General features: G+C 48.6%; 7 protein-coding genes across 7 annotated transcripts; 4 read left to right on the top strand and 3 right to left on the bottom strand.

Moving 5' to 3' along the window:
• Nucleotides 1-48: 48 nt before the first annotated feature.
• On the bottom strand, nt 49-2,173 carry F5891DRAFT_1179865 (WD40 repeat-like protein; the record flags this gene model as incomplete). The annotated part of the gene is made up of 10 exons (XM_041365839.1): nt 49-210; nt 268-427; nt 481-699; nt 749-863; nt 914-1,040; nt 1,088-1,322; nt 1,379-1,428; nt 1,479-1,630; nt 1,678-2,049; nt 2,104-2,173. The coding sequence occupies 10 exons, from the start codon at nt 2,171-2,173 to the stop codon at nt 49-51; spliced, it is 1,662 nt and encodes a 553-aa protein (XP_041233915.1).
• A 113-nt stretch (nt 2,174-2,286) lies between these two features.
• On the top strand, nt 2,287-8,323 carry F5891DRAFT_1134309 (WD40 repeat-like protein). Its single transcript, XM_041364770.1, has 16 exons — nt 2,287-2,604; nt 2,663-2,867; nt 2,920-3,290; nt 3,338-3,413; nt 3,466-3,495; nt 3,545-3,771; nt 3,859-4,054; nt 4,108-4,243; nt 4,295-4,513; nt 4,570-4,738; nt 4,792-4,938; nt 4,992-5,145; nt 7,116-7,328; nt 7,378-7,406; nt 7,470-7,536; nt 7,587-8,323. The coding sequence occupies exons 2-16, from the start codon at nt 2,681-2,683 to the stop codon at nt 8,126-8,128; spliced, it is 2,763 nt and encodes a 920-aa protein (XP_041233914.1). The 5' UTR covers nt 2,287-2,604; nt 2,663-2,680; the 3' UTR covers nt 8,129-8,323.
• Nucleotides 8,324-10,400, top strand: F5891DRAFT_992616 (arginase family-domain-containing protein). Its single transcript, XM_041378196.1, has 9 exons — nt 8,324-9,052; nt 9,106-9,260; nt 9,310-9,538; nt 9,594-9,727; nt 9,776-9,795; nt 9,846-9,866; nt 9,920-9,998; nt 10,056-10,096; nt 10,152-10,400. The coding sequence occupies exons 1-9, from the start codon at nt 8,666-8,668 to the stop codon at nt 10,268-10,270; spliced, it is 1,185 nt and encodes a 394-aa protein (XP_041233913.1). The 5' UTR covers nt 8,324-8,665; the 3' UTR covers nt 10,271-10,400.
• A 72-nt stretch (nt 10,401-10,472) lies between these two features.
• Nucleotides 10,473-12,125, top strand: F5891DRAFT_1179860 (arginase family-domain-containing protein; the record flags this gene model as incomplete). Its single annotated transcript, XM_041365838.1, has 10 exons — nt 10,473-10,829; nt 10,882-11,035; nt 11,092-11,108; nt 11,166-11,369; nt 11,427-11,560; nt 11,621-11,640; nt 11,703-11,723; nt 11,774-11,852; nt 11,910-11,950; nt 12,004-12,125. The coding sequence occupies 10 exons, from the start codon at nt 10,473-10,475 to the stop codon at nt 12,123-12,125; spliced, it is 1,149 nt and encodes a 382-aa protein (XP_041233912.1).
• A 38-nt stretch (nt 12,126-12,163) lies between these two features.
• Nucleotides 12,164-14,072, bottom strand: F5891DRAFT_992609 (pali-domain-containing protein). The gene is made up of 3 exons (XM_041378195.1): nt 13,757-14,072; nt 12,746-13,693; nt 12,164-12,698 (listed from the first exon to the last, which is right to left on the bottom strand). The coding sequence occupies exons 1-3, from the start codon at nt 13,983-13,985 to the stop codon at nt 12,319-12,321; spliced, it is 1,557 nt and encodes a 518-aa protein (XP_041233911.1). The 5' UTR covers nt 13,986-14,072; the 3' UTR covers nt 12,164-12,318.
• Nucleotides 14,073-14,182: 110 nt separating this feature from the next.
• On the bottom strand, nt 14,183-17,768 carry F5891DRAFT_992607 (tRNA synthetases class II (A)-domain-containing protein). Its single transcript, XM_041378194.1, has 11 exons — nt 17,503-17,768; nt 17,349-17,454; nt 17,213-17,295; nt 16,972-17,161; nt 16,883-16,916; nt 16,327-16,837; nt 15,868-16,270; nt 14,930-15,819; nt 14,758-14,877; nt 14,622-14,708; nt 14,183-14,568 (listed from the first exon to the last, which is right to left on the bottom strand). Exons 1-11 carry the CDS (start codon nt 17,737-17,739, stop codon nt 14,287-14,289), a joined length of 2,943 nt encoding a protein of 980 aa, XP_041233910.1. The 5' UTR covers nt 17,740-17,768; the 3' UTR covers nt 14,183-14,286.
• Nucleotides 17,769-18,470: 702 nt separating this feature from the next.
• On the top strand, nt 18,471-21,327 carry F5891DRAFT_1179857 (P-loop containing nucleoside triphosphate hydrolase protein; the record flags this gene model as incomplete). Its single annotated transcript, XM_041365837.1, has 8 exons — nt 18,471-18,516; nt 18,573-18,773; nt 18,827-20,172; nt 20,221-20,667; nt 20,721-20,835; nt 20,885-21,112; nt 21,168-21,235; nt 21,286-21,327. The coding sequence occupies 8 exons, from the start codon at nt 18,471-18,473 to the stop codon at nt 21,325-21,327; spliced, it is 2,493 nt and encodes an 830-aa protein (XP_041233909.1).
• Nucleotides 21,328-21,427: the final 100 nt, after the last annotated feature.

Below are 21,427 nucleotides of genomic sequence, written 5' to 3'. Positions count from 1 at the left end.
TAATAATAATATAATGCAGTCCAGGTAGGTAGGAAAGACCATCGATGATCAAGAACTCTGAAGCGCCGGCACCTTGCCAGGATCAACAATAGCCACCATCTGACGTTCCAGAGCCAGCGCAATCAAACTGGTATTCCCCCAACTCTGCCAGTCAATCTCGAATATGCCAGACTTCTCGCCAGTATACCATGACCATTTCTTCTCCTTCGACTGAATGGCTCGGTTTCAGCAAATGAAATTTGGGAGAGCGAAACGACTTGCCTTGACTTCGTATACAATCAACGAACCATCACCTCCGCCAGTGACGAGGTGACGCCCGTCTGGGCTGAAGGTAACGGCGTAGACATGTTTGGTGTGGTCCGCAAAGACCTTAGTACAAGCTCCAGTGACAGTATCCCACAGTCGGGCAGTGGCATCAAACGAGGCTCTAGTATATATGTTATAAAGCGAATACTTATCAAGGCCACAGCCTAAACCTACGTTGCAACCAGTTCAGGCTCACCAGGTCCAGTGACAGGACACCACTCTATGGAGGTGAGACATTGTTGGTGGCCACTGAGTATTACAGGCGGTGGTAGAGCTTTCTCGGAATGTACGTTTTCGATGTTCCATATACGTGCGGTGCCATCGTCCGCACATGATGCTAGCCGTGTTCGAGAAGGATTGCACTTGACAGAGTTGATCTCTCCTGCATGGCCCCTTGAAGAACATCAATTTTCCAACGTGTTTTGTGTGCATGAAAACTTACTCGAGAGTATGCAATGGCCCGGTAGCTGTCAAGGATAGGATGTGAACGACTTTGTCTGCACCGCAACTTGCGAAAGTTGAATCGTCCAGCCACTCTACATCCAAGCAGCAAGCATCTTTCCCTCGAGTTCAATAGGACACCAACTGCCATAGTCCAATGACATACCTCCGTGATTACGATACTGTCGATGTATTCTTTTTTGCTTGACATCCCAAACACATGAGGTGCAGTCTAAACTAGCTGTGGCGATCCATTGGCCGGAAGGTGAAAATTGCGCAGCGAATATGGGACCCTACCGAACATGTATAAGAAGAAAGAAGGATTTACGTTCTATCATACCTTATGGTGACTATCCTTGAAATATGTTTCCCCACTCGCTGTACAAATTCTGAGGATGGAATCATAGGAGCCAATAGCTACGAGTGAGCCATCATGATTCCAATTTAATGCTGTCAAATCAGCCTGTGAATCTAAAGTCAAGTCTGGTAGAGTTAGGGTGGGTTGTATGGGGGCTGTGTGATCATTATTTGGTCCACTGGGCACGGCCCAATAATTCACAACAGCATCACGCGACCTGGGTAGTAAGAGGTAAATTGCACAAACAGAAAATCAACACCATAAGAAGCACACCCAGAGACTAGCTGGCCCTTTGTAGCAGGATTCCACGCGACAACGAAAACCTAAGAGAAGATCGTGAACAGGGCGTCGAGAGTAATGTATTGATGCACACTTCAGTCTTGTGAGCCAGTAAGAACCGGACAGCACCAGGACGTGCTCCGACAACACTAGGTTTGTGTTTGAGCTTCTTAGTGGGAGGTTCTTGTAAGGCTTGCGGTGGGTCTGACTTAGCATCCTTCGGTTTTGGCTTTGGCGTGGGTGCACCTGTGATAATTGAGGACAGAGTGGAATTAACAATGGAATGAACACACCGTCGACGTTCATTTGCGCATCTTTCTCGTCCTGCTCCTTCCTTGCTCTCTTCTCAGCGCGGGCATCTTCAGAAGGAGTCGTCGCCTTCCTTTTGCCGGCAGTGTCACCATTTACTTTGGCAGCACTGGGCTCGCGAATATTGTTTGTGGAAGAATGAGGCTGGAGCGAACAAGCGTGAGGGTCTAAGAGTGAAAATGGAACTGAACAATTTGTAGACAACTCGTCTCCCTTCCAATGGGCCTCGACCTCGGAATACAGGAGCGCTTTGCTGAGAAGTTCGATAAGTTCACCGCGTGGAATATGCTTCTTGATGTGAGGTGACTGGTCGAGACGACCTTCCATTCGTATGGCAAAAGCAGAATGCTGGAAGCCTGGGCCAACAAGTCAGATGACACGGATAGCAAGAGGAATCGTCGGAACGGCACCAGAATCTAAAAAATAAGCATGTATGAGGCAATTGACCTGATCCGCTGTGATGAGAAGGGGCGCCGGCATGGCTGCTGCTCTCAATGATATGTATGCGTCGAATCAAGCTGGCTTAGCAAGGTCAAGCAATTATGTGGCGGAGTTGCAAATCATAAAGAGACAAAGTCGCTTCTAGCTTTCCACTCAAATTCAATGCTTGAACTTTCGAACTTATTTTTGTGTATTCATGGTAAACCGAATGTGCTTTCTGTAGCCCTCGTGAATGATATGCGCAGCCTGCTGGGTCTAATGTTGCATTGCGGTGACTCCTCGTAGGGAGTAGACACATATTATGATCCGTCACTGTCTAGTACAAACCTCTCCACGGAGGCAGATATCATGCTTTAAGGTCGTCACGGTGCACTCAGTCCGACGGGCAATCTGACTCGGTCCGTGAAGAGGTATTCACGTGGCTTGAGTCCATACGGCAGAGATAACCATTGGATAGCCGCACTTACTAAGTTGCGCCCAGGCTGCCAAATCTTTCTCACTAACTTAACACTAACACCCAAAATTCAGGGTTCGATCTTGCGCATCATGTCTGAGTACGATCGAATCGATTTCGAGATGCTCGAAGAAAATGATGATGATTATGATGGTCCCGACGCATATGTCGATGAGGAAGATGATGATAGTGTCTTGGATTTAGAGGACCTACAGGACATGATACAGGAGCGCACCGGAGTCGCACAGGAATCACCTATGCTGCCCCAAATATTCCTATGTGAGTTCACTCGCTGCAGGACATGTCCCGCTCATCCGCCGTTAACCTGTAGCGTTATTTAACTCGCAAAATGTACACCGGACTGACACTGGTGGTGACGGTAACAGCAGTGAACCCCGACAGCTCAGGACCATCGGTATCCAGGACTTGCATCATTTGCTGAATCCACGTTCTCTGGACTCTCCCACTGATTATGAAGAAGACGACGACGAAGAAAGTGAAAACGTAGGGGACTGGCACCAGGAGTGGTTCCCTCCGCACAAGGAACCCCAGCAGCCAGGCGTCGAGCTCCTCATGGGAGGAGAATTTGGTTCTGTGAGTTCGAAGTTAAGGAGCAAGAGAAACCAGAGGAACATTTCGCAAATGATCCTCGGCCAGTCTTCGCGACCCCGAGGAGCAATTTCTAGAGAGAATATGACTAGTGTGCGTTACTCTCTGGTATTGCATGCATCTACCTGAACTCATTACAGGAACTCATCCCGAATACGAACGGAATTGCCGTTGCATCCTACAACGCAAATGTTTACTGCGGGCAATTCTCGAGAGGTGAACAACTACTTGTTCCATTCCTGGTTCACCACTTGATGTCACTCGATAGATTCTTCGTTTTACTACACCTGCTGTCAAGGTGTGTGGTATGCTGCTCTTGTGGGACAGCAATTCATACTCCTCTCGAGATTTTCGTCTTCACATCTATGACATGACTTCGCCTCCTTCGCCATACATGAAGCGACCAAGGAACCTACGGCGCAGCGCTACAGGTGTTTGGGATGATAGCGACTGCGACCATGACACAACCCTCAAGATATTGAAGACTATACAGGGGTCTGCTGGTCGTTGGACGATAACAGATTCTCATTTGAGTCCTAACAACGAAAGGCAAGTGAATGTATCTTTCTTTCAGGTCATGCTTACGTTCTCATAGAATGATTTATTCGTCGATTGTAAGTGGAATGGCTCAGTAGTTTCCATCAACTTCAACAGAAATTAGTCACCCACGGTGTATATGACAAGCACACTCGACTCATCAGTTACTCAGACTCCCATTAACTTTCAGGAGCCTAATCACCGTCAACGGGCTCGCACACACTGGGGCTGGGATGACGAGAACTCGTTTGGCATCTGGAGCTGCAGGTTCTCTGCAGATGGAAATGAAGTCGTGGCTGGTGGCAGCGGTCAAATATTTGGTAGACTTTATTTTATTTTAGAGCTTGGATTCCTCATAGACGCTCCACCTCAGTTTATGATCTCTTGGCTGACCGTAGGACAGTCAAGATTATTGCACACGAAGACGACGTAAACAGCTGTTGTTGGGCTGACACTGCATCGGGGAATGTGCTAATCAGTGCCTCTGATGACACATTTTTGAAAGTTTGGTGAGTTCTACGCAGGTTCATCGACCTTCATTCTACTTATATGAGCAAAAGGGACCGGCGTTCATTAGGTGCATCACAAAAACCGTCAGGAGTCTTGGTGGGACATACAGAAGGTATCACCAACGTCTCGGCGAAAGGTGACGGTCGTTATATCATATCGAACGGAAAGGATCAGGCACTACGGTTGTGGGATTTGCGGAAGATGTGCAGCAGCGAGGACTTTGACAATGGTGCTAACCGCGACTACAGGTCACGTGGATTTGATTACCGGTGCGTTCACTCAGGTCTTAACTTGAGTGAGAATGAACCTCAACTGTCTTGCTAAGCTACGGTCATTACTCGAAACCAAAACATGCTGCACATCCGCGTGACTGTAGCGTCATGACCTACAGAGGTCATGCTGTCTTACGCACACTTATCCGATGTCACTTTAGTCCTGCTGAGACGACAGGTGGACAATACATTTACTCCGGTTCGGCAGACGGGAAAATACACGTCAGGGTCCAATTACAATCGACTTCCTGGTATCTAACACACGTTACTTCTAGATATGGTCGCTCGACGGACGCATAGTCCAGGTTCTGGATCGCTCGAAGACGTCGGCCATGACACTTGATCCCTTCGCGGAGGAGTGCATACTCCCCACTCGTACTCGCGGCACGGTTTGCGTGCGAGATGTCAGCTGGAACAGCAATGTCAGCCCATATTTTAACCCTTTGGTCGATTTCGCTGATAAGGATTGTTACAGGAACCAATGATGATGAGCGCTGGTTGGGACGGGGGTCGGTCACCGCCGAAGAGTGTTGTTGCGCGTCATGAATGGAGAGGTCTCTCTAAGATGTCGTACGGTCTGGAGGATTGGATAGAGAAGCGGAACATAGAGCGCAACGAACGGGCTACGCGTACCAGACAGACATTACGAGTTCCTGGTGCGTTTGATGTCGAAGAGGATGACTAGAGGATGTCAAGGACAGGCGTCACGCCTGTGATATCTATACCTTCACCTGGATATTTACATGTTGTATTGTACAGTTAGTCATTGTATCGCGTTCACGGTACCAATTGTTTGACGCTTAGTTCTACGGCATTGTTGTGGATTGGTCAGTTTATTCTGCTTACAATGAGCTACATGTCACGGACATGCGCATTTATTCTACTGAAGCTCCAGTGGACTCGGTAGTTTACCTGGCTGAAAAGGACAGCTAGGCAAAAGACATTCGACGCCAGACTAGAGATGCCCTCCGATGTACATCTTGTTGCAACATGGGCTGTGCCTCTGGAGGGTGTGCCTTTGAATGAGAAGCTGGCTGCCGCCGATTGGACTGCAGATTCGGAGGGGTTTCTCGACCCATGTAGCGCTGCCACTGTCGAAAGCATCCATATTCCCTGCATCCTTGTCATGAAAACATTGACAGTGTCAGTCATGATGCGAGCCGTGGGATTGACACAGCGACACATCTCGATGGACCCCCAAGGCGGCGTTCCCTCTTGAGCTTTCGGGTCTTGGAAGGCAGTACGAGGGATAAGTCTCGGAACACTACTATCTCGCACTGAGTCAAAGCTGAGACCCTTAGCGTGATGAAAAGCGCCGCCGAACTGATACGCTAACAATTTGAAAAGAAAAAAATTCGTCATTGTTCTCATAGTGCAAGTGAACAATCTCTACACCTGCATGCGATGCCAGAGGTTAACGATTTGGAAGTGACTGCGAAGAAGGGAGGGAACTTCTGTTGGTGGAGGATGCGAATGGAGGCCGGAAGTAGAGGTCGTCGTCGTCTGCATGTCATGAGGGTCATCAAACCAATTGCGAACCTGCCTTTCGCTATTCATATCGAGGTAAGGTCGACTCGAAGAGTCGTCAGGTGGAGAAAGGAAGTAGTTGGAGGTAGCGGTTGTGTCAGAAGCCATGACTAGTTTATTGGCGCTGGAATATGCATTCTAAGGAATAGCAGAGTCCTTGGTGATGCATGTATATATGCCTCCGAGGGTCGAGGAAGCTGTTTGGCTTACATATTGAATCTCCTAGTGTCTGCGTTATCTGGGGGAAGAGAATGTCATATACCGATGGCGTCACTGAACGCTGTTGAACGTTGAACCACGGGATGAGCAATATGAATAGTCGTAGAAGTTGACTGACTTTTTGCCACAAAGTCTTGACGTCAGTGATCTCCACATTTTGATCCGGTGAATGAATGGCCAACTTTAGTCAAAAGGGCCTCCAACTTTATGATAACCTACCGTATGCAAACTTTCACAGAACTTTGAAGTCGCAGACAACAAGACAGCCTCTCTATCCGTATCCAGTAGTTGTCGATTTAGATTTTTTCTTGCCTTTCGACAACCACGGCTACTATACCGCCTGGCGTGAGCAGGATATCTGTCCCAGACTCTGACGAGGATTGCACTTCTCAGAATTAGAGCTCCTTGATCATAATACTGACTCGACGAGTCGGAGCTCCCAGCACAGAGTCTCACCGAGATGTCGAAGTGCGGAGTAGGGTACGATTGAAAAACCTCAAATCGACTTTTCTAGTGCGGAGCTCAAAATTGTTTCATCAGTACCGTACTATCGATGTCTATCATATAGCTAGTACTTACACATGATCTGTCATGATGTACTTGACGTTGAAAGTAGATGGTGAATTACCCTGATTTACCCCCAACAATTAATGCAATGGCCGGGAAACTTATGTACTAAAAAGATGCCCCGGGGGTTAAAGGAGACAGGATTTCTCCAAGACATAATTGGCTGCGCAGTGCTCAGGCTGAGAATGCAGCTGCAGCCTGCGAAGCAGCATAGAACAGAAAATCATGCACTATGTATCATGCAATGGAGAACGACAGGTGGTACCTTCCTAGGTGGAACCAGGAGCTTTCCCTTTCTGGCGCACTTGCTGTGTGATCGCCCCGCCCACCCTTGACCACACCACCATGTCTGCTAATGCCCAGCTCTATGGATTTCCTCCAGGATACTTTGTGATTCGTAACCTTGCGAATGGTAGGCTGTGGGACGTGTGTGGAGATGATGTAGAAGATGGCGCCGAGATTCTACTCTGGCCAGAGAAAGAGAAGTCTTTAGTTGAAAGTAAGTTTGTCTTCCCTGCGTGCATAAGTGAACTCTAACAAGACAACAGCCTTGAGAAATCCGGAAGCCAATAATCAGGTACATATGTCACTTCTGTGCAAGTACTAGTATTGACCACTGAATAAAACTTGCGCCATCCAGGTATTCTTCATCGATACGTCGGGCGCTCTTTGTTCGAGATCATCAGGACATGCAATCGATATCGAAGGTGCGACGTCAGCGTCATTCATCTGCTGTAGAATCTTACAGTAGATGTAGAGGACCGTTTGGTCATTCGGCATCGCCGACCCATCTCCCAGCCATATCCAAATGAATACTCGCATCCTTTACCGCGTTTCTCCTATTCCCGAGAAACTCAGCATATCACTGCATCTTTCCAGTGTGATCCTGCATACCCTCCGCCAGCCGCGCAAACTTCCACCGCGTGGATGCGAAAGACATACGTCCTGTCATCAATTCCAATGCCCAAACCAAAGTCACTGTTAGATAACGCATCGGCTTTCTTAAGTTCGGCTGTCGTAACACCAATTTCTTTTTTCTCTGGTGGCACAGCACAGCGGAAGGCAACTCCTGAGGATGTTTTCAGTGGGGATATAGACCTCACCGAAGATGAAACTCTAGAACAGGATCGAGGCGTAGAAGGCGAAGCAGACGACTCCTCTGAGCTCCTCAGAAAACTCAGAGTTTTGACGATCGGTCAGCGGGATGCTCCTGCAGAAGGTGAGAGTGCTAGAAAACGTCGTCAATGGCAGATTTTGCCCTTGCGTACGTCAGCTGCTCATCGGAGACTGTTGAAGTGACTGAGTAATTGATATTCGTATGGTGCTTATTTTTTCATTTGGTTTGAGCGCGCGTACTTTGTAGTTGACTTGGGAAACTGTGTCGTGATGGGTATGGGTACTAGGTAGTTCTATGACTGGCAGAAACTTGTTGAACATCTACTTACGCTTATTTAAGCTCAGGTACTAAGTAAAGTGCCCCACAGCGAATCACGTGCGTTTTGACTTCTGTCTACATCGTCACGGTTGTTGCATCCTTGTGCACGGGACCCGCATGCTCTAATTTTGTGCATGAATTGTTGGCCTCGCCTCATGCAAGCCTCATGTACATCCTTCTTTAAGCAGCTGATCATATCGTAGTTTGCTTTGCTTGATCTTCTTTGTCAAGAATAAAGGCGTCAGCTGGAGCTTTCCTGAGTCGGAAGTCCCATATCGGAGCACATGTCGTTTGACTTCGTCTGTCCGACGGACCGCCCACTCTAGGTCCCATTTTCCAGATAAGAATTCGCCAGCCTCTCAGGTCTCAAGTCTTCTTCCCAAGGAACCAACGTTACCAGAATGGCTTTCAAAAAACTCCTTCAATTTGCAATCAGCGCGGTTTCTATCAAAGCCGTATTTGCCCACCAGATCCCTTTGGGTGACACTATTGAACAGCCTGAGACGTGGTTGTCAAAATATGGTCCCCAGATTGACCAACCTTTCTCTGGACCATTGTCATTTTCTCATATGACTTATTCCCGTTGTCTGGAAGATGAATCTGCGCAGTTTGATATAGCAGTTCTCGGTATGCCTTTTGATACGGGCACATCCTATCGCCCTGGTGCTCGCTTCGGACCCTATGCGATTCGTTCAGGCAGCAGAAGACAGAGGGAGGCTCGCGGATATAGTTTGGCTTGGGGCAATAACCCATACGAGCAAGGATCAAAAATCATTGACTGTGGCGACGTGCGCATTTTTCAGTAACAAGTATTTGACATGAGCAACTGACGAGGGCAAAGGTTCCGATCATTCCATTCGACAATGTTCTGGCCATGGACCAAATGGAAGTCGCGTATTCTACTTTGTTAAATCGTCCTATCGCCTCCAGCCAGTCTGTTTGGGCGAATGGTGCCCAACTTGCGAAGGACGGACGTGAGCGCCCAAGGATCGTCAGGTTTGTCCAGTTTAAACATCTACAAGCAAGCACCTGATATCATTCGAAGCCTTGGAGGCGATCACACAATCGTGCTTCCAATTCTTCGTGCTCTTAACAAGGTATATGGACCGGTTTCTGTTATTCACTTCGATGCGCACCTCGACACCTGGAATGGGTATCCGGGAACAGTGACTGAGCAGTCGCGCGTTACCCACGGAACCTTCTTTTATGTAGCTAACGAGGAAGGTTTGGTTTCGAACTCGAGCATTCATGCTGGTATCCGATGCAAATTAGTGGTAAATAAGATTTTGATTATTATTATTATTTTGCAATGAACACCTCTAAATTCAGGGACTGGGAGACATTGAAAATGATGAATCGGTTGGATTCCACTTCATCACGAGCGATGACATCGACGATCACGGGGTTCCTGCGATCATCAAACGCATACGGGAGCGTGTTGGTGACACGCCTGTCTACTTGAGGTATGTCTGCTTTACATACTGCTTAGAATGTTACTGACAGGGCAATAGTCTTGACATTGATGTTATCGGTAAGTGATATCCGTGTTGGATTTGCCCACTTATGTTACATATCAAACAGATCCTGGTCTTGCACCTGCTAGTGCGTCTCACCATTAACATGACTGAAATAAAGCTTGAATTTCTGAAATCTAGCGGGTACTCCCGAGGCGGGAGGCTGGACGAGTAGAGAGGTCAAACGAATCATCCGTGGCCTGGCCGGATTGAACTTCGTGTAGGTATCCCGGCTATCATTGGCTTCCATGAGTCTCATACCTTGTTTGCAACACAGTGGCGCCGACATAGTGGAAGTCGCTCCTGTCTATGATCATGGCATGTTTGACAGCAGTCGGCTGTTTATGACCGGGACTGAGACATTCTTTTACAGCCGAAATCACGGGCACGGCGGCGGCCGATCTTGTCCATGATTTTCTATCGATGTTCATGTCTCAATCGCCTCCCACACCATACGCACTTCCTGGTTCTTGGCTTCGAGATGAACTTTGACGGTTCTTCTTACTTTCCAAGCTATCTTTGTCTGTTCCCTACATCACCACGTGCCAATCAGGTGCTAAGCAGAAATACTTCAGAGTACGTAACAGTACGTAACATGCAATACAAAATGTTCTCGTCCCCAGAGATCTCTCGTGATTGCCCTTACTTATAAGTTGGCGCTGACGTCGACGCAACATCGCAGGTACTACTGACAATGAGATACCTTCCTCTCGCGCTACTTCCCGTTGTTTATGCGCAGCAACATGCCTTCGAAACCAAGCAGCAGGAGCTATGGACAACCAAGTATGGCGCACAGACAGACCTTAGTTTCACAGGACCTCTGAGCTACTCTCACCTACCCTACACACGTTGCCTGGATGATTCGTCGACAACCTTTGACATCGCTGTTCTCGGCATGCCATTTGACACAGCTACTTCTTACAGACCAGGGGCACGTTTCGGACCCAATGCAATTAGATCTGGCTCCAGCCGTCAAAACCCTGCGAGGGGCTACGCATTGGACTGGATGACGAACCCGTACACCCGCGCAGAAGTGATTGACTGTGGAGACGTAAGTTTCGGCACGTCATGGGCGTCTCAACATATTGACAGCGCTTTAACAGGTCCCTATCAGCCCCTATGACAACGCGTTAGCTGTTGATCAAATGGAAACTGCGTATACCACGCTTTTAGCACGACCCGTGAATGGAACTGCTAGTGCGCGCACCGCCAAACTTGCGCGTGATGGAGTGGAGCACCCTCGTATACTGACATTAGGTGAGCACCGAACCATGATCTCGTTTGAAAACATGCAATTGATCATATGCTGGTAGGCGGAGACCATACCATCGTGAGAGAGCATGATTCCTTTCTATCCCCCGGATTTCACATGTCAATTTATACTTAGGTGCTTCCGATTCTTCGATCTCTTTATCAGGTTTATGGACCCATATCTGTCATTCACTTCGATGCACACATCGACACCTGGCCAAGCGGGGGAGGTTTTTCCACGCAGTCCAGGGTCAATCACGGGACATATTTCACATGGGCGTTTGAGGAGGGACTTATGTCCAACACCAGTATTCATGCTGGGATCCGAAACAAACTGGAGGTCAGGGCGTTCCTTGTGTCTCAAGTTGGCTCGAGCTGACGCACTTTGAATCGACAGGGCACTGAGTTGATCGAGCACGATGAAGAAATTGGCTTTGAGCTCATCATGGCTGATGATATTGACGACCTTGGAACAGATGAGATCATTAAGCATATCCGACAGCGCATCGGCAACTCCCCTGTTTACTTGAGGTGTGTCCCGAGAAATGTGTCGCTGATCATAATGTTGATGTTCATTGCCTCCCGCCTCAGCTTTGACATCGACACCATCGGTCTGTAGATATTGATATTCTAATTGAGCGCTAACAATTGTGTACTAACTGCTATCTGATAGACCCTGGTCAGGCACCTGCAAGTGAGCGCAGAATCACTAGGGCAATTTTGAAGTTATTGATGTCTAGGTAGCTGGCACACCAGAACCTGCTGGATGGACCAGTCGAGAAACCAAGCGAATCCTTCGAGGTCTTGCTGGATTGAACTTTGTGTAAGATTCTCTTCATCATTCGGGGGCCTGTACAAACAGTTGATGATTCGTATGTAGTGGGGCTGACATTGTCGAGGTTGCTCCAGCATACGATGATGGTAAGATCCATCTCCCGAATTTAGGAACGAGGGGGGCTCACCGTCCAATCCAGCCGGCGAGACCACTGGCATCCTTGCTGCTGGACTTGCAGACGACTTCCTCACTCTATTGATCGTCGACGAGCCGCCCAAACGGCAAGTAAAACGAAGGCGAACACTGGCCGATGAGCTTTAGAACCCATAGGATGGCTTGTTGTTAGTACTCATGATAGATTGTTGTTTCAAAGCAAGCCACTGTTTCACAATAGAATACAGAGGGTATCTAAGTAGATAGTCCTACAGTTGAATCTGATATGGTCCATTGATAAAAAAATATGCAGTATAGATATATCAACTCCATGAAATCCTCATGAAATTGTACATCATATTCAGCTCTTCCATTGCACAGGCGTTCGCGATGGACCATCCTCATACGTCGGTGGGTTGTCGTTGTACATCTGAGATGGAGGGGACATGACCACAGGGGACGGCGGCCCCCTCGGACCCTTTACACCACTGGTGTTGGCTAGTGGCGGAGAACTCGGCTTAGGAGTTGGACTACGATAATTGGAAGGATAGTATGGGTCCGGCAGCTGTGGAGCACCAGTAGTGCTGGCAGCATAGTTCTGCTCGGGTTGATGAGGAGGCTGGTTGTATGCATTAACATATGAAGCCGCAGCTGTCACACCCGAAACATTGTATGAATCTGGCTGAGTTTGCTGCGGTTCCCAAGGGTTATACACCACATGTTGCTGCGGAGGGGTGCGTGCTGTAATTATGTGAGAGATGAATAAGTGCTGCAGAGCTATTACTCACAAGAGCTACCTTCCACATGACCATATGCCTGCGGGGAGTATGGGTCACTATAGTAAGCGCCGGAAGCATTTTGCACTGGGGCAGTGATTGCAGCACCGGGGACGGCATATGAATTGAGAGGCGACATCGAGTGAGTTGTAGATGTTGGTGGATAAGTGCTGGAGGATGTAGTCTGAGTGAGGGTGCTACTCTTCCGGAGTGGCGGCGCCGCATGCGGAGAAGTGTTGTTATATTCATCAACAGCGCGTGTGCCGAGAGGAGCCTGCACATAGCCTCCCCCAGCGTAGCCGTTTGCTGATGGACGACGACCATAGGACCCCATGCCGGCTCTTCCGGCGGTTGAGACGCTCTGGTTGTCTCGGTATAGCACACCATCCTCCTCGTCCAAAAATACACCATCCCCCGAGATTCTGGCCTTCAGCGGCTGGGATGGGTCATATTCCTGGAAAGGGGGTAAACCAATTTCGCCTCGCTGTTGTCTTGCTTTTCGATCTACTTCCGCTTTGACAGCGTCAAGGCGCATTTGATCTGCGTATCCATTTCTACCCATACGGTCGTTATCCCTTGGACGCCTTCTTATGCAACACCTTCCAACGCCATAGAAACATCCGCTGAAGAACAGTAGAACCCAGGCGACAAGCGTAATCCATACTGCGTTGCCGATGGAAGCAGAGCCACCTGAAACACTGTTCATCCTGGACTTGGCGACAAAAAAGATGACGAGGTCAAAAATGAAAGCAGTAAGGGCGACAGTAGCGGCAAATCCAGATATGCAGCTACTGAAGCAAGTCATGGCCATTTCACGAATGTGAGCGAGTAGACCAAAGACGGCGGCTACCCCTGCGAGGCCAAAAGCCACAATGTGCAGGACGAGGGCATAGGTGAGCCATTTTACAACTACAGTGGGGATTTGGAGAGCCGTATTATCGCCTACCAAGGCATTGATGTCTACACACGCCAGGGAAGGCAAATGTCAATATGAATGCTACAAGGGTTTAGAAGTTGACTTACTGAGCTCATACCCCACTGTTGCACTAGAACATGAGACTGTCCCTGAGATATCCGAACAATACCCCAAGGTTCCAAACGTGATGTAACCATTGGTGCCCTCGACGGCAAGGCTTGCCTTGAGGAAGTATATAGATTTTATGAGGGGTACAGAAAAGGATACAACACCCAACAAGATGGTGGCTATGAGGGTTATCAGGAAGCCAGGAGTAGCTGGTCGAATGAAACTCATAAGGAAAAGGAGGGCGTCAGAAAGATGATACTGCCAAGTTCGTGAGGCGCTAATCAGTCAAAGGAAAGCGCAAAATGTAGGTAGACAAGAAAGGCGGTTACACCGTTTAGACGGATACATAAATGGGAAACTTCCGTGTTGTCATGTGGCTGTGGACCCCTATTTAGCTGTGCTTACTCGAGGCTGTACCATAAAAAAATATTTTGGAGCAGAGCCCGCCCCAGTACATTGTACAATGCATTGTCTGAATTACAACAAGGATAGACGTCTATAGCTGGATGTTCATTGCATAAAGAAATCGCTAGTTATACTTGCTTGAAAACGTCACCCGCGCGACCTTCAGAGCCTCTTCAACCTGGGCGACGTTGACCCCAACACCTTGAGCACCATCCTCCTTCCCACCAGCCTTTCCGCCGAGGATATCGCTTACTTTGGATGCCCATGTTCGTGCATCGAGACCTCTTGACCGTGCAGACTCAGAAACATAGTTTGCATGTGCGACCTTGCCACCCTCTGCGTCGACACTGAAAACGTAGACCGTCTTACCAAGCTTCTTGCCTTGCATGACAACGTTTTGCAAAATCTGGACATCATGTTGAGCATAATCACCTTTTGTGGACTATTGTTACAACATACCTTTGCATTACCATCAACCTCAAGAATGGCAAAGTAGACCTCTGAATCAGGCTTCTCCTCGAAGAAGGTGACCAAAGCGTTCATGGCCTGCCGATACATCAATCGACATACAATAACAACAAATAGAAGGGCATACCGCCTTGTTTATCGCATTCTCCTTCTCTTTGATTTGCTTATCAAGCGACTTGCGAAGAGTCGCTAGACGGTCTTTGAGCTCTGCTTTCAGAAGGACCGATATATCTGCCTGGCCAAGTTCCTGCAAAAACATCAGTCGACAGACAGTGGAAGAAAAACATCTTATGACTTACCACACTAAGAACCTTGAGCCCGGTATCTTTTTCCTTGCCTTCCGTCGACTCGAGCTGCTCAAGGCGGACCTTCAGAGAATTGGCGACACGGGACGCCTCATGCGCCTCTTGGCCAGTCACAGCGACTATCCTCCGGATGCCCTTCGCAATCCCGGACTCCTCAGTGATGACAAAGTCTTTGATATCACCCGTCTTCGCGACATGAGTGCCACCACAAAACTCAACACTCGTGCTCCGCCACTTCGGGTTGTCAATATCCTTCGCAACCTCATCTACATCGTACCCGAGGACGACAACACGCACAGGATCTGGGTATGCCTCGCCGAAGACCGCGCGCAGCCCAGATATCTTATGCGCAGTCTTGAGATCTAGATCCTTGCCATATACCTTTACATTCTTCCTGATCCAGTCAATGCTCATCGACTCAATCTTCGCAAGTTCGGGAAGAGAGATCTGTGCTTTATGCGAAAAGTCGAAGCGGAGCTTTGTCGGTGCCACAAGCGAGCCCTTCTGGTCAATGTGATCGCCGAGCACTTCGCGGAGACAGAAATTGAGGATATGCGTTGCGGTGTGGTTGCTGCGCAGCGGCCAGCGGCGGAGCTCATCGTATGAGGAGATGACTTCATCATCAACAGAAAGTTGGCCGTATTTGAGAGAACCAGTGTGGAGGACGTAGCCATTGTATGCCTGAACATTTGTCACCTCGAAATCGGTGGCGCCGTCGATGACGATGTTGCCAGTGTCATACTCCTGGCCACCAGCTTCTGCGTAGAAGCTTGTGCGGTCGAGGAGCACGCCAAAGTTTGCATCCGCCGGTATACCAGATGATGATGAGATGAATTCCTTGTGATAGTAAATGCCCTTCACTGTAGCAGTGACATTTCCGAGTTCTGTAAAGGGGTTGAGTAAGGGCGAACTGTGAGTAGGAATTCACGCACGAAATTTGAACGAATCATCTGTTTTGGGTATCGCATCGTTCTTCTCCAATGCAGCGAGATCGTGGACGTCAAGCTTCACAAGATCCGCTTTATCCTTTTTGAATGATCCCTTGCTCGCGAGCTTTGAATGTTCTTGGGCATCCTCGAACTCCTTTTCATTGATTCCAAGCCTAAGCTCCGCCGCCATGAGCCGTGTGAGGTCGACGGGGAATCCGTACGTGTCATACAGCCGCCATACGTCTGCACCATTGAGCTCATTGACACCCAGATCTTTCGTACGTGTCGCGTATTGGTCAAAGAGCTTCTCGCCCCGATCAAGGGTACGTGAGAAGGACTCTTCCTCCTCGTCAAGGATCTCTTTGATGTCGCCTTGCTTCTTTGTAAGCTCGGGGAAGGCATCACCCTAGTGTACAAGGTATAAATTAGGTTGAGTGGATGCGATAGATGTGCTTCACTAACCATGGTCTCCACAACCACGGGCATCAAAGAGGAGAAAAATGAGCCGATGGGTGCACCAAGCTTCTTCCTGACATAGCGTGAACCACGACGAAGGATCCGACGAAGGACATAACCACGGCCAACGTTGTTGGGCACACCACCATCACTCAGCGCAAACGAAAGCGTGCGTACGTGATCAGCCACGACACGGTATGCAGTATCAATACCATCCACGTCATCGTTGCCAAATTTTCCACTATACGGTCTTGCTCCAGTTAATTCCTGTATACGCGTGAAGATCGGGGAGAACACATCAGTGTCGTAGTTTGAAAGCTTGTTCTGGAGGACTGAAACAAGTCGTTCGAAACCCATGCCGGTGTCGACATGCCTGCTTGGTAGCGGTTTAAGTGAGCCGTCATCATCGCGGTTGAACTGTATGAAGACGTTGTTCCATATCTCAAGGACGTTTGGGTCGTCACCATCGACAAGGTGTGCAGCATTACGTCCACCAATGCGGTCGAAGTGTATTTCACTGAGGAAGATCAACGGAGGGAAATAAGAAATGGGAGATACGCACCTACAAGGCCCACATGGTCCGGTTGCGCCCATTTCTGTTGTAGATGCGAATGAGTCGCAGTGTTCATTAGGTGATAAAACACGCCTTACCCCAGAAATTTCCTTTTGACGCGATAACGTGATCTGGTGAGATACCCTGGCTTAGCCAATGCTGTTTTGCTTCCTCGTCGGTGGGTATTCCATTTTGTGGGTCTCCAGCATAGTAGGTAACATATAATCGGTCTTTGGGCAGCCCGTATACGTTAGTTAATAGATCCCATGAAAATTCAATAGCTTCTTTCTGTAAAATAAATGTCGGCTATGCCGAACTATCGGAAAACAAACACTAAACCTTGAAGTAGTCACCAAATGACCAATTTCCGAGCATCTCGAAGAATGTGTGGTGGTAGGAGTCTTTCCCAACGTCCTCCAGGTCTATATTTGCAATGTTAAAGTGAACGCTACCTTTTCCATAGACCTGCACGTACCATTATGCTTACCACCTGCGCGGATGCACTTTTGACTGTTGAAAGCGCGCTTCAGCTTGCCTCGCTCGGAATTGGGATCGACAGTACCCAGGAATATGGATTTGTACTGACAGGATGTGAGTTCTGATACATAAGCCTACGGAATTGAAATGACCTGATTCATCCCAGCATTTGCGAACAGGAGAGTGGGATCATCGTAGGGTACGGTTGAAGAAGATGGAACAAAAGTGTGATCTTTGGAGCGGAAGTAGTTGAAGAATTCTTCGCGCACTTTGCGTGCAGTCCATGGGCCATCATAAGAGGAAGACATTCTTAGAGGCAAAGGGAGGGTAATATGATGAGATGGACGTCTTGATCGAAGGAGAGATGAGTGCAGAAACACACGTCTCATCTAGATTTTGGTTTCCGCAATTAGAATCATGATTCATATCGCATCTTGACTCGAAACTCATCACGTGGCTGAAATAAGTCACGTATCTACTTTCGTACATAAATTTGGCATTTTCCACACAAACCAGGCTAAATTTGAAGGGAAACTTTGCAACGACAAGGATTGCGAGTCCGACTTCATCAGCTCGGCGGTGACCCGTGGGTTACTAATAGGGTGCTGTGCGGACTGACTCAACTTCCACCAGCGAGTTCACTGAGACCTGCGTACTAGCTAACTGCCAGAATGAACAGGCCATGGGTAACTATGAACAGGAAAAGTGGATATGATTACACGAGTACCCAGTACCATATACCACAAGCACTATTAGTAGGTGTGCTTTTAATATCATAGTCACACAGCATGGTGACGTGACCTGCCCTGAAGTCGATCGATAAGCCAAAGACCAAAAACTTTACTTTTAAGATCAACGAGCCTCAGAGTACGGCCCCGGTGTGCATTTGACTCACCATCCAACTCGTTCAAAAGGATCCCGTTTCTTTCTTTCTTTCTCATTGCATCCTTGTAAAATCTAGACACGATGGTGTACGTATTCGCTTAGATCTACGTTTCCGATGCACTAATCATCGTGTATGATCATAGTAACTTCACAGTCGGTGAGCACATAGATTGTGCAAGAAAACTCGATCTTTTTCTTAACGATTCTTTGAACCATAGACCAGATTCGTGGGCTCATGGACAAGCCCACGAACATCCGTAACATGTCCGTCATTGCACACGGTGAGCAAGATCCTGCTGATGATCGCATATTGATCTAATCTAAATTACTTACGCAGTCGATCACGGAAAGTCTACCCTCACCGACTCCCTCGTCTCAAAAGCTGGTATCATTGCTGCAGCAAAAGCTGGTGACATGCGATTTACGGACACACGAGACGATGAAAAGGAGCGTGGTATCACGATTAAATCGACAGCCATCTCTATGTACTTCGAAATGGAGAAGGAAGATGTTGAACTTATCCAGCAGAAGACTGAAGGTAAGTCTTTGATTTTAATATCCCAAAATCTTGCTAATGAAATACCACTTCAGGCAACGAGTTCTTGATCAACTTGATCGACTCACCAGGTCACGTCGACTTCTCATCAGAAGTCACAGCTGCTCTTCGTGTCACTGACGGTGCTCTCGTCGTCGTCGACTGTATCGAAGGTGTCTGCGTGCAGACAGAGACAGTGCTTCGTCAAGCACTCACGGAGCGTATTAAACCCGTCGTTATCATCAACAAGGTCGACCGTGCTTTACTTGAGCTTCAAGTTTCGAAAGAGGACTTGTATCAATCGTTCCAGCGTACCATCGAGACGGTCAATGTCATCGTTTCGACTTACCATGATGCTGCCCTTGGTGACGTCCAGGTCTACCCAGACAAGGGTACCGTTGCTTTCGGTTCAGGTCTCCATGGGTGGGCTTTCGGCCTCCGCCAGTTCGCTGGTCGCTACTCCAAAAAGTTTGGTGTGCCTAAAGACAAGCTTTTGGCTAAGCTTTGGGGTGATAACTACTTCAACCCTGCCACTCGCAAGTGGGGTACGAAGAACTCCGATGCCGATGGCAAACCCCTTGAACGGTCTTTCAACATGTTCGTCCTTGAGCCCATCTTCAAGATTTTCGACGCCGTCATGAATTTCAAGAAGGACCAAATCGGTCCCATTTGCGAGAAGCTCGATGTCAAGCTGACATCTGAGGAGCATGATCTCGAGGGCAAGGCTCTCCTCAAGGTCGTCATGCGCAAGTTCTTGCCCGCTGGTGACTCACTCTTGGAGATGATCATCATCAACCTTCCTTCCCCCGCAACTGCTCAACGCTACCGTGTTGAGACTCTCTACGAAGGTCCGATGGATGACGAGTCTGCCATTGGTATCAGGGACTGTGACCCCAAGGCCCCCCTTGTGCTCTACGTCTCGAAGATGGTGCCCACTTCAGATAAGGGACGCTTCTACGCTTTCGGTCGTGTGTTCTCCGGTACCGTTCGTTCTGGCCCCAAGGTCCGTATCCAGGGCCCCAACTTCGTGCCTGGAAAGAAGGAAGACATGTTCCTCAAGTCAGTTCAGCGCACGGTGCTCATGATGGGTCGTTACATCGAACCAATTGAAGATTGTCCTGCCGGTAACATCTGTGGTCTCGTCGGTATTGACCAGTTCTTGCTCAAGAGCGGAACTCTCACGACCTCTGAGACTGCACACAACATGAGGGTCATGAAGTTCTCCGTGTCCCCTGTCGTGCGGGTCGCTGTTGAGGTCAAGAACGCTGCAGATTTGCCCAAGCTTGTCGAAGGGCTCAAGCGTCTGTCGAAGTCTGACCCCTGTGTCCAGGCTTGGATCGATGAGACCGGTGAGCACATTGTCGCTGGTGCCGGTGAGCTGCACTTGGAAATCTGCTTGAAGGTAAATGGCTATCTACTTGCTAAATTTCGTTAGTCTGACACATTGTAGGATCTCCAAGAAGACCACGCTGGCGTTCCTCTCAAGATATCTGACCCTGTCGTGGGCTACCGTGAGACTGTCAAGGCTGAGTCCTCGATTGTGGCCTTGTCCAAGTCGCAGAATAAGCACAACCGTCTCTACGCCAAGGCAATGCCTCTCGATGAGGACCTCACCAAAGCTATTGAGGCTGGTACCGTTAACTCCCGTGACGATTACAAAGCCCGTGCTCGTATCCTCGCTGATGACTTCTCTTGGGATGTCACCGATGCAAGGAAGATCTGGTGTTTCGGTCCAGATACCACTGGCCCCAACTTGCTCGTTGATGTCACCAAGGGTGTGCAGTACCTCAACGAAATCAAGGACTCTTGCGTCGCTGCCTTCCAGTGGGCAACAAAGGAGGGTGTCTGCGCTGAGGAGAACATGCGTGGTATCCGCTTCAACATTCTTGATGTCACTGTAAGTACACTTCATACCTACTTGTATTGTATCTTCTTATGCGATCATAACAGCTGCACGCTGATGCTATCCATCGTGGCGGTGGACAACTCATTCCTACGTGCCGTCGCGTCTGCTACGCAGCATGTTTGCTTGCTACCCCTGGTCTCCAGGAGCCGGTGTACCTCGGTACGTCCCGCTCGCATCGTATTTTTCTGGGTACTGATGTTATTCTCAGTTGAGATCCAGTGTCCTGAGAATGCCATCGGTGGTATTTACAGCGTGTTGAACAGGCGTCGTGGCCAGGTCTTCAGCGAAGAGCAGAGGCCAGGAACTCCCATGTTCACCGTCAAGGCGTACCTCCCCGTCATGGAGTCCTTCGGCTTCAACAGTGATCTCCGCTCACAAACAGCTGGCCAAGCCTTCCCCCAGAGTGTGTTCGACCACTGGGAAATCATGAACGGATGTGCGTAATTGCATGTGCGACGTGTTAAACTGATGATGTTTATGAAATTTATTAGCTCCTCTCGACAAGGGCAGCAAGCTGGAAGAGCTCGTTAGGGGCATTCGTGTGCGCAAGGGTCTCAAGGTAATGTATAACTGCACACGATTCTGCAATATGACTAACACGATATTTAGCCCGAAATTCCAGCTGTCGACCACTACTACGACAAGCTGTAAAGTTATTGTACGAACGTGCTCACGACCAAACTTCTGGATGTTGTCATTCATATTTCACTAAATTCAATTGTTGTACTCTTGTATGCTTCATGATTCGGAT

The sequence above is a fragment of the Suillus fuscotomentosus genome (genome assembly GCF_016647785.1).
Source record: "Suillus fuscotomentosus strain FC203 chromosome Unknown F5891scaffold_1, whole genome shotgun sequence".
In the NCBI taxonomy this organism is placed as follows: domain Eukaryota; kingdom Fungi; phylum Basidiomycota; class Agaricomycetes; order Boletales; family Suillaceae; genus Suillus; species Suillus fuscotomentosus.
The sequence above is the reverse complement of the archived record's forward strand: the minus strand, read 5'-3'. Positions and strand labels throughout refer to the sequence as shown.

Excerpts from the sequence above, each read along its gene's own strand:
- F5891DRAFT_1134309 (XM_041364770.1), top strand. The coding sequence starts at position 2,681 with ATGTCTGAGTACGATCGAATCGATTTCGAGATGCTCGAAGAAAATGAT. Across the intron at positions 3,291-3,337 it reads CTAGAGAGAATATGACTAGT|GAACTCATCCCGAATACGAA; the intron begins GTGCGTTACTCT and ends AACTCATTACAG. Across the intron at positions 4,244-4,294 it reads GACACATTTTTGAAAGTTTG|GGACCGGCGTTCATTAGGTG; the intron begins GTGAGTTCTACG and ends TATGAGCAAAAG.
- F5891DRAFT_992607 (XM_041378194.1), bottom strand. The coding sequence starts at position 17,739 with ATGAGACGTGTGTTTCTGCACTCATCTCTCCTTCGATCAAGACGTCCA. Across the intron at positions 17,455-17,502 it reads CAAATGCTGGGATGAATCAG|TACAAATCCATATTCCTGGG; the intron begins GTCATTTCAATT and ends ACATCCTGTCAG. Across the intron at positions 14,878-14,929 it reads GGCTCAAGGTTCTTAGTGTG|GAACTTGGCCAGGCAGATAT; the intron begins GTAAGTCATAAG and ends ATGTTTTTGCAG.
- F5891DRAFT_992609 (XM_041378195.1), bottom strand. The coding sequence starts at position 13,985 with ATGAGTTTCATTCGACCAGCTACTCCTGGCTTCCTGATAACCCTCATA. Across the intron at positions 13,694-13,756 it reads AACAGTGGGGTATGAGCTCA|ACATCAATGCCTTGGTAGGC; the intron begins GTAAGTCAACTT and ends TGGCGTGTGTAG. Across the intron at positions 12,699-12,745 it reads TCATGTGGAAGGTAGCTCTT|CACGCACCCCTCCGCAGCAA; the intron begins GTGAGTAATAGC and ends ACATAATTACAG.
- F5891DRAFT_992616 (XM_041378196.1), top strand. The coding sequence starts at position 8,666 with ATGGCTTTCAAAAAACTCCTTCAATTTGCAATCAGCGCGGTTTCTATC. Across the intron at positions 9,796-9,845 it reads TCTTGACATTGATGTTATCG|ATCCTGGTCTTGCACCTGCT; the intron begins GTAAGTGATATC and ends CATATCAAACAG. Across the intron at positions 9,999-10,055 it reads CTGGCCGGATTGAACTTCGT|TGGCGCCGACATAGTGGAAG; the intron begins GTAGGTATCCCG and ends TTTGCAACACAG.